Source organism: Lytechinus pictus, chromosome 7 (assembly GCF_037042905.1).
Source record: "Lytechinus pictus isolate F3 Inbred chromosome 7, Lp3.0, whole genome shotgun sequence".
In the NCBI taxonomy this organism is placed as follows: Eukaryota; Metazoa; Echinodermata; class Echinoidea; order Temnopleuroida; family Toxopneustidae; genus Lytechinus; species Lytechinus pictus.
The window spans coordinates 15,375,001-15,385,614 of record NC_087251.1 but is presented as its reverse complement, the minus strand read 5'-3'; the positions used below and the strand labels follow the sequence as shown (position 1 = coordinate 15,385,614).

At 36.0% G+C, this 10,614-nt stretch overlaps 1 protein-coding gene across 1 annotated transcript in view; it reads right to left on the bottom strand.

The window, feature by feature from the left end:
• Positions 1-216: 216 nt before the first annotated feature.
• Positions 217-10,614, bottom strand: part of LOC129265468 (ryanodine receptor-like) — a 30,142-nt gene continuing 19,744 nt past the window's right edge. The window contains exons 16-19 of the mRNA XM_064101375.1: positions 10,462-10,526; positions 9,964-10,064; positions 5,840-5,891; positions 217-5,202 (exon numbers count right to left, since the gene is read on the bottom strand). Coding sequence (XP_063957445.1) covers positions 5,107-5,202; positions 5,840-5,891; positions 9,964-10,064; positions 10,462-10,526 — 314 coding nt within the window. The 3' untranslated portion in view covers positions 217-5,106. The remainder of the gene's footprint in view (positions 5,203-5,839; positions 5,892-9,963; positions 10,065-10,461; positions 10,527-10,614) is intronic.

Here is a 10,614-nt window from a genome sequence, read left to right as displayed (position 1 = left end):
CTGAATGTAAAGTTTATTATTTGGCATAATCTGAATGGGGTTATAGGAAATTCAGTCCCACTTTAGAATTGTTTTGGGGTATTTACTAGAACATGTCACCAGTGTGAGTAGCATACAAATAGAATTACCCATTTAGATACATTAACTGGCGCCTTTCAACTTTGGATTTCATTCATATTTTCAATTCAATCACAGACAAAACTGAAGCAAACACTTATGACAAATTATTTTAATCGTCTGATTAAATATCAAGAAGCACAAAAGATTCAAAAAGTCATAATAAATACACAAACATACAGACACAAACAATAGATCTAAATACCATTACATGATGCATAACCAGGAAAATCTTTGATGTCATATAAATTAAATCAAGACATTAAAAAAATCAAACCAGCATTAAATTGCAATAAATGTGAAGATATAGCTAAACTCTTGTTATAGAAATAAATTATTGATAAAACATTTCATATCTCCAAAACATATTAAATTTGCATGATATCAAGTTCTGTGTAATCATATTCATCAATCAGATATGTTTTTTTTGTCATGGTAAAGGCAGATCACAACACATTCATTGCTTTCGAATTGCAATAAGTTACATCAAGTTCATACATTTTACCTCAAATGAGATCTCCATTTTATTTAACATTAATGGGTCTACAAGAACTATTATCATGAAGCAAAATATTAAACTCTCCATGATCAGAGTCATTTACTTCATCAAAAAGAAACTGTTGAAAAATATCTCTACAATCTGCCTAAAATACATTGCACATAAAACAAAGCAAGAAATACAATTATAACTTCTTTTGATAAACCAGTCACAGTGAGTTGTGATATATTGCTGTGGTATCTTAGTACAGTAATTAAATAAGCACGCAAATATGAAAGTTCCACTTCAAGAATAGAGAATTATTGAGGGACGTCTGCCCCAGCCAGAGTTTTCAAATTAGCGCACTTTTTCTGATCCGGCAAATTATCCCATTCCGAACAATCTCAAGATTATTTGTAATGGAGATGCAATTATCGAGCTAGTTCGCTGGATTAATCTCGAGATTGCAATCCCAAGTCAACTTGGGATTATTTGCAAAATAGGGCGCTATTTTAGGAATTATCCCACTAATTCAGACCATAATACATCGATGCCTCGCTCTTCTTGTGATAGTGGAGACGGGGTTTTTTAATCTCAAGATTACTCGTGATGAGGGCCGACCAGGCTAAAATCTTGAGATTGAGCAAACTCGGGCTGGTGCAGCACTGCCCTTTTCGAGCTTTAACTCTGAAGTTTGTCTACTGTATGTTTCTAGGCTAAAGAAGACATTGACACTCAAAGCGATCTAGAAGAAGAAAAAAACATATAATGATATACACCAAGTAGATGTAATCATTCTGCACCATATTTAGAAAAAAAGATTGGATTCTAATTCAACATGTCCCAGAAGGCTTGTACATGAAAAATATTCCAAAGATGTGAGTGTCTGAATTTCACTCGATTTCAAGTTAAACTTGATAAACATGATATCACACTTATTTGTTTCATCATATTGCAGTAATAAAAAAAAAAAAAGGAAATTACACATAATTTTGTTTATTGAACCCTTTTTTTGAACAAAATGGAGGAGTAAATTTATTTGTTATAAAAAGAAACATATATCTGACCCTCAATCACACACATGCAAGTAATAAACTAACTGGCAAAATCAAAATTTTGAAAATTAAATATAGATTACAAATTTTAGGAATCATCTCTACATGTAGATATAAAGTGTACAAATAGACATTGATTCCTAAACAAAAAAAATTACAATGAAGTGATCAATCCAAACTAATAAGAAGAATATCATGATGGGGCTTCAAAGTACTGTAAAGAGTTAGGCTGAATTCATATTATGAAATAAGAGTTACTGCTATGGGAAGTTTTCAATTTCCATTTAAGGACGTTCCACAGTTAAAGTGAAATCCATGTCATTTTCACCAAACTGTGCACATAGATACTTTAGAACCTTAATATTCGAAATATGCAAAAGTTAACATAGGTCCATGTGCTTGATTTTTTGCTATAGAGCTTCGAAGTTCACCCAAATTGATGTTTTTAAGAATTGCGCATTCAAAAGAATTTGGCATTTTTAGACCGCCCAAGATTACTACAATGAGTTTAAACCTCTATTACTCAGTCAAAATACATGAAAAAGTCATCAAATTTTGCAAGAGAGTTAATAATTGTATCCTTAGAATGGAGAATCTATTTATAGTGCTATTTGTTTGCAATTTTAAGTTTAACAGCACTGTCAGTTCTTAAAAATGGCGTAAAAGATAACAAAATCCCAATCTAAAAAATGTAAAATTTCAGTAACAAACTACAAACGTACAATAAATGCTGCACTTTATTAAAAATCCATGTCATTTTCACCAAAATTTGCAGAGTTGTAGAGGAATGTATACCTAAGAGGTACAAACATTAAAAAATAGGGGTTCATGTGCTTGTTTTTAAACTATCCCCATTTTTATTAGAGCAAATGTGCTTTTTAAAACACCAAAAATGCGCCGAACGCTTAGTATATATGTGAATAAAAAATCAAAACCACTCTACCATTTATTCAAACTCGGGGTAATATTCGTGATTCTTGGCAGCACTGCAGAGTAAAGTATTTTGAAATTGTAGAGAATATTTTTTAGAATGGTCCATGGAATAATTCAATTTTTTATCTTCATGAAATAACGCATCGGATCTGCAGTTAAAGTGCAGAAGATGAGAAAAATCAGCTCATACCCGCAGCTAATTAATCACCTGTTCATCCATTGTGACGTCAGCGCGCAGAGTGTAAACTATGCGCAGATCATAATGCGCACAAACATAACTGTGGAACGTCCTTAAAGCTGGTTTGTTAGATTGACCAGTGCATCAATTTATGCACAATTTTTGCACCCAATAGAAAAAAAAATACATGTCATGATTATTATATTTTAAATATATAATGCAGGTCCATTTTAATCAGATCCAACTTCCAGCACATTGGCCACTGCTGAGCTGTTAACAATTTTGACTCAATTCTTGTGTTTCTTTCATGGTCTTAATATGTGTTCCAGCTACGGAATATCCAAAATATCAAACATTGTCATGTTTTTATGTTCCTTCATTAATGGACTTATAGTTACACACCACATAATTTCTCAAGAAACTCTTTATATTTTCAAGTCCGGAAATTTTTATACACTTTAACAAATAGTTTGTGATAATCAAAGGAAAGAAAAACATAACCAAATCCAGAAAAAACCCAGAAATAGTTTGCATTTTCATTCCTCCCCCAAAGATAAAGAAACATAACTTATCACACAGCTATCTAAGAGAAAAGTTATCATGTGAGCAAAAGAACAAATATATTTGATCTCTTAATCAATCAAAAAATCTAAAAAGTGCATCCAAAAGGCTATTTACAAAACTGCAGAAAATTAACATCTAATGTGATTTCAAGTATGGTGGTTAGGGAACAAAAAATAGGCAGATTTACTGAGCTGCAACTTGGCTTTAGAAAATGATTATTAATTGCACTTTAAAAAGCTCAAAATGAAATAAACGTTAACCTTACACCAGCCTTGTCTGAAGTAGGGTGATGCAGTTGGCTGGTGTTAATAACCCAAACACTGGCATTTGAGAAATTTGCTGTTGACCAATCACAGTTCAAATCTGATGTTGTCTTGTTATGATAACTGAATGCCACCATAACCACGATTCTTTGGGATATATTCCATCAGGAAAAGTTTGACTCCTAGCAATTACACTGGCAGGGTGAATGCTATCTGGAATCTGCTTTAATAGCCAATCAACTCCTGAAATTTGCTATTTAAGGGGACCTCCTAGTTTTCATGTAGGTAACAGGAACAACCAAAGCCAGTCAAAAGACAGTATCAATTCTCGCTACCCCAAATAGCGATTTCATCGAGATCCGGGAAAATCCCTGTAACGTGCATTGCATTATGGGATAGCTTTTTCGGTATTACAACTTCCTGTTCGGAAGTCCAATGCACTGTTTTGCCATTCAGATCAACAGTGTCGTCATGCACAACAACACAACGTAGCTTTCGCTCGGAAAGTTCGTGATCACAACCCTCTCTTTCACGATACAGTTTAACAGCCTTTTCTGCTAAAGTCACTAATTCTGCCCGACGCTTTTCATTACACGGTATTCCTCTGTCAGTTAAGATTTTTTTTAAGTTCCGAAACTGATTTTTTATCCATTTTGTGGTCGTCGAAAAATTGAATGGAATGAATGCTGTATATATTTAGCGTCTAGTCGAATACGACCGTAATTTAATGCAAAATTTTAAGATATTCATTTCTTTTTTAATTTTTTATAACCTAATAAAAACATGAATAAAAATTATTTTCACGTGAAATACATTTTTTATTTTTATTCATAATTCAAATGGAATCAAAACTGACCAAATTAAATAAATATTATAATCTGTACATATTACGCTGATTGGCATCGATTTCAGCGTGGTGGAAAACTCAGTATCACGAACCTCGCGCGAGCATGACTCTGAACCGGAAGTGGTGATGACGACCCAACGGAGTGAAAATTATCTCGTCTCGCGCATTATGAGATTTTTGTTCCTATTTGGGGTAGCGAGAATTGAGTAATTTTGCTCCTCTGGAATTAGGTCCATATGGTCCCCATTCACTTAAGATGCTATTAACCCACTGAGTCCTATGCCAGAGATAACAATGGCTAGGGTCTACAGAAAATGTGTATGTACTGACATCAAACTATGTTCAGTGAGTTAAGTACATAATAATGGTTGCTTTTGATTGGCTAAAAAACAATGCTACTATGGAAACTGTAATTGAATAGTAACTTAGTAGTAAATGAACCTTCCAGTGAATAGACATGTTTGGGAGATTTAAATTCACATCTTCTTTTCTTTACACATGAACCCAAAATCTCAATCCAATACAGTAAGGACCAAGATATTGATTGGACTCGGCATTTAACAAGCTAAGCAGTTACCAGGAGGTATTCTATTTCCTGGGTACATCCTGGCCTCGATAACCTTTGACATCTTTGGACTTAGTAATCATAGGGGTCATTGTCCTGCTCCTCATCATGCTTGCTCGTCATCGTACTGCTTGCGGAAGCAATCACCGACAGGAAAGAAATCCCAGCATCTCTGCTGATAAAGCTGCCATACATAGGACTCCTGTTGGAGAAAGTAAAAGAGTGAGAAATAGAGAGAGAGAGAAAAAGAGGAGAAGTGAGATGGAGAAGGGGAAAGGGAGAAGAATTGATATGCACCAGGGGAGTGGAGGATATACAAAGAAACAAAGGGAAAGGGTGAATAATATATGAATGTAAAGGATTCGTGAAGTATAATGAGGAACAGATGAGACAAAAGGTGAGTAAGAAAAAGAATATAGAGTGGTATTCATGAGACAGGATTAAGGAAATTTGAAGAGTGAGTGTGTGTGCAAAAAAAAGAGTAATAAAGAGAAGAGAGAGAGAGAGAAGAGCAGATAGAAAAGAAATAATGAAATGAGAAGAGAACAGGGGTAGTAAAGAGATTATTTGCCACAAGATAAAAGGACACAATACAATAACAATTTCATTTACACTGAACATAATAATAAAAATAACCATAAATATGAAAATATAAACTGTATGAACAGTCCAAAGTTCAAAACAGTCTTCATGACTTATTTTGAGCATCAGGAGATATAATTTAAGAAAATTCTGTGGTGATTTTCACTCTTCCAGCATGACATAACATGCATAAATTATATGAAATTCACTATCATCATCAATACCACAGGAGAAATATATCAAGTTTATGTACATACCTGGCCAGTATGCTCTGTCTCTGGCTTGTTAATGAGGTACATTAGGAAGAACCTACATAGATGAAAACAATTAAGGAAAATCATATTTCTTGACAATGTATCAAAATTTATCATAATCCAAAGCCTCTCCACCGAGAATTACTAGAAAAACCTGTAGACTACATGGATATCCAATAATCGCAGCTATTCAAATGTTTTTGTATGCCAGGGTAGTATCATCACTAATTAGCTAAATATGATCATAGTAACACTGACGATGTTACTGCATCATATGGATACACATATATCTATATATTGCATTGTGTTTTTATAAGCTTTCCCTGTACAGGTAATTTTTTTTTCCACTTTTGTCTTAAAATGTTTTGTGTTTGGACTTTTTGTACACATTCATGTGATTATTGTAAAAAGTATCAATAACGACATAGCAACACAAGATATTTGTACAGTGCACATATCTACTCTACAAGCACACCAATGTTCTCGCCAGGTTCATTCTGACGCTTGGCGGCGCGAAGTGACGCAAGCCGCGCAGCGGCCTCGGTGCGTGCGAAGCACGCACGAGAGGAGGGTTCAGGAGGGGGGTGTCCCCCCTCCCGCGCGGAGCGCGGTAGCTATCGAAAACATCAATATCGACGAGCTTAGATTGCTGCTAAATGCACCACTTTTATGTCTATTTAATGCTCCGGCGCGGCCACACAGCCGTAACGGTTGCGTGAATTGCGATTGAAGCAGAAAGGCAAGTACTGATGAAAAAAGGCAAAGAAATGATTTAAATTCAATCTCATTTTATACTTACAGTTTAAAGATTTAACCACATCGATAACATCGATAAATGTACTCCATACTTTCCAATGTCTAGATCGCTACGTCCTCAGAAAGTGCGATTAATTTTGTGAATGTGTGTCAATGACCGACTTCATCTACGGATCGCATGCGTAGCCCTTTGAGCTTGCGCCGCGCCGCACCACGCCCTTGCTAAATCCAAAGATTGTTCCGACTTTATTTGGAAGCCTCGGAAGAAAACGTCCGAGTCTTCCAAATAATGGACATCGTTATTCATGAGACGGGGTCTCCAACTTATATAATTTGCATGTTTGTTTTATTTTCAGATACTCGATGAAACTATAACCCTCATAAGACTTCTGTTGATGATGCTTATACTAATAATATCCAATCAAGATTCGTTTATCACTGTCAATTATTGCTATGTTCATTTGTATTGTTCTACACTCACCTATAAAATAATGAATGTGCCCATCACTAGTGGGAGAAATATTTTTAGTCATTAATAATACATTAATATTACGATTTTGTTCTTATTATAATTAATTGCGATTTAAAATGTTTTGAAAGTAAAGTTTAATTGACAGGAAAGCAGATTTCTATTTTTAAATAATGTACTATGTAGGCCTACAAATACAGCGTGTTTGAAAGAGAGGAAGGGGGGGGGAGGGGTTGTAGCTAGGATGGTCGAAGGGAGAGACTGAGCAAAAGGGGAGGGGTCGTGGCGTGGACAATGACAAGGGGATGTTAATCGTACGTGTGCGGGATTGCATGGTGAAGAAGTCAATATTCGAAGCGAATGCATATTTATAGACATGTCTATACTACTACTGATGATGACGGCTGAATAACCTTTCTTTAAATGTATATTTTGGCGATTTTGAATTTCAAAAATATTTTCTTGCACCATGAGTGGGAAGATCGAGGTACGTGATTCAATAAATTGCATCAGTTTTTAAGTTACAGAAATTCACGAACAGATTATTAAAAATGACAAAAAAAGTCAGAAAGATCTTCTTAATTTTAAAGCCCCCATCCAGCGTAAACAACATGAAGAATATTTGAGGTCACGAAACCAGCTGATTCGCATTCAAACAACAGGTAAACAGGTCACGCACATGGCACACGTACATTCCAAGGGCGGGAATTTGGGGGAAACCCGTTTTCAAGCACAATGATTGGCTCAACCCAGAAAGTGAATACTAATTAGCTCACGTGGCATCGGCTTTGGGGCGTCTCGTTCACATTCCAATTCTTTTCATAAATATCCACTCGCAGTAGGCCTAATTAGGCTAACGAAGTTGTAAAGATAACCCAGATAACTCAATATGAAACACAATTCCGATATAAAACATATAAAGACATGAGTGAAATTGAAAAATTCATCCAACGATATTCAAATTATACTAGCAACTCATGTGGGCGTGAACAAACGAAATACATAATCCTCTATTAAAAACGTTCACACATATATATCAACTTCAATAATTCGTACTTGAAATGCAGGGGCCGCGGAAAGGTCTTGAAAGGGGGGGGGGGGGGGCTGACCATGCAAAAAACACAATCAGGTGGTCCACTTTATGTTTTTGTACACGGTTTTGGGAAAAAAAGTGGGGGGAGGGGGAAGGGGCTGAAACCCACCCAGCCCCCCCCCCCTGTTTCCGCGGCCCCTGAAATGAATATCTGTGAATGAATTGTCAATTCCACTTTATAAAGATTATGCAGCCACAATCACAGAAGACACATCCTTAAATGAATATTAATTTCATTCGCTCCGAACATTGACTTCTTTTCGCCAATCCCCTCCCCCACAAAGTCACAAAAATCCCATCGGTTTCATTTACATTGCCCACGACCACCTCCCATTATTCTCTTTATCATTTACACAAATTAATTTCAAATAATATTTTATTTTAAATCGTAGTTGTTACCGGGAGTTGTTAAGCAATTGTACAACAAATTCATGAAGCATTCACTGCAGTGGCGTACCTAGGATTTTCCACAGGGGGGGGGGGGGGGGCAAATTCGTCCGCCAAAAAAATTGACAAGCAAAAAAAGGTTTTCAACCACAAATAAAGGATTTCGTACCAGAAAAAACAAAGGAGCGGCCAGGGATCAGTTATGACTCGTCAGGGGACGGGGGGGGGGGGGGGGGGGGGTTGGGGGGGGGGGCAGTCTGCCGCCCCCCTGTAGGTACGCTAGTGATTCACTGTGATGACTAAAAACATTTCTCAGGACCGTTCATTATTTAATTGGCAGGCAAAGAGTAATAAAGAACAATACAAATGAAAATACACTACGTATAACTCACATAAAAAATAAATGGTAATATGATAAAAAGTGTGAATAATATTAATAAGGATTATTACTTATGAAAATTATAACAGATTCAATGAATATCTGAAAAAAAAAAAAAAACATTCAAATTAAATCAGTTTTGGATCCCATCTAATTTTGGAAGACGCGGATCAAGGATTTTGATGCCATGAGCGATTTGTATTTATGTGGCCGTGGCGAGCGCGAGTGCAGTGACACAGAACTTGGTAGACACACCGTCGCAAAATTAATCAACACTTTCAAAAGATCGATGTAGAGATCAAGACTTTGGAAATTATGGAGTAAAATCGGAATATAAATGTGAATAAATCATTTTGCTGTAAGTAAATGAGTTGGACATTATTAACGTGATCTTTTAATAATTTTCTCAATTCGCTCTACGGCAGTGTCATCAGAAATGCATTCAATGAATTCATGTAGATGTAGCTATACAAGGCTGGGGACTGGGACGAGATGAAACTAAGTTTCGATCGAATTTTTATGTTATTTTTGAGACACTTTACTTTTGACAAAATAAGTGACAATATCAACTGAAATTCGTAGCATCTAAATTACATTGCCCAACCCAGTAACCCACGGTACCCCTCTCCCCTCACTTTATTTTTTAGCGTACCGGTATTTACTACCATTTTAAAGACGTACCGGTACCGTAAATAATGTGAGCAATGCGATACGCAAATCGAGGTAAACGTCTTCGCGCTTCCTACGGGCCTCGAGCCGAGGTCGTATCGTATACAGATTAGTAGCGAGTCAAAGAAATCCTGGGAAGAAATCTGTGACGAAATAATCGACAAGTTTATTTTAGGATCTGAAAAGCAGATTGTTTTTTTTTTAAATATATTATTCATTTTTTTGTGTAGATCTAGGCCTGTTTTACAGTTGTCGGGGAAGTTCACGGTTGGCGGATTTGCTCTGAAAATTTTCAGGGTTGGCGGTGCCCGCCAACCGTGACCCGTGGTAGCGAGAACGTTGAAGCACACACTGTGATAACTGCCAATACTTACATGTAATTGGAGAGATCATGCTCCTTAGATGTGTGTAGCTCAAATCCATGAGGAAGCTTATCAAAATACTCCCTCCCAATGCTACATATGAAACACTTGGTCTGTGGATAAATAAGATGAATTGAGTGTGGCAAATTACTAACCCAACATAAAACATAAGGAATTGAAAATTTACAAATCAAATGAACAATAAAATTCATTGGAACCCCTCAAATTTGTATTCCTAATCATATACCAGAAGTGAATTGAGTGGATAAAACTACTGAAAGAAAAAGAAACGAAAGATAACATTAAAAAATCAATAAAAAACTATACAACTATAAAACAAACAGCAGGCTTCATACCATTTTCCCTGTTTTATGGTCTGCACAACAAGCATCTTCTCACACCAACTCAATGTCCATTTTATAATTTCTCTAATTTTTAATTACTTCGACCTTTGACTACTGTAAAAGATGGTCTCGTGCACACAGCCCATGAGATTTAAGGAAATCTTACCTCCATGTCCTCTTTGACCTGCTCCAGCTGATCTCTCAATTCACCAAAGGCATCAATGATCAGACCTGAAACAGCGATAGAAACAAGATCATCCAATTACTATTCCACAAGACATGTCATCAAAAATTCAACATGTATTTGTTTGAATTCTAA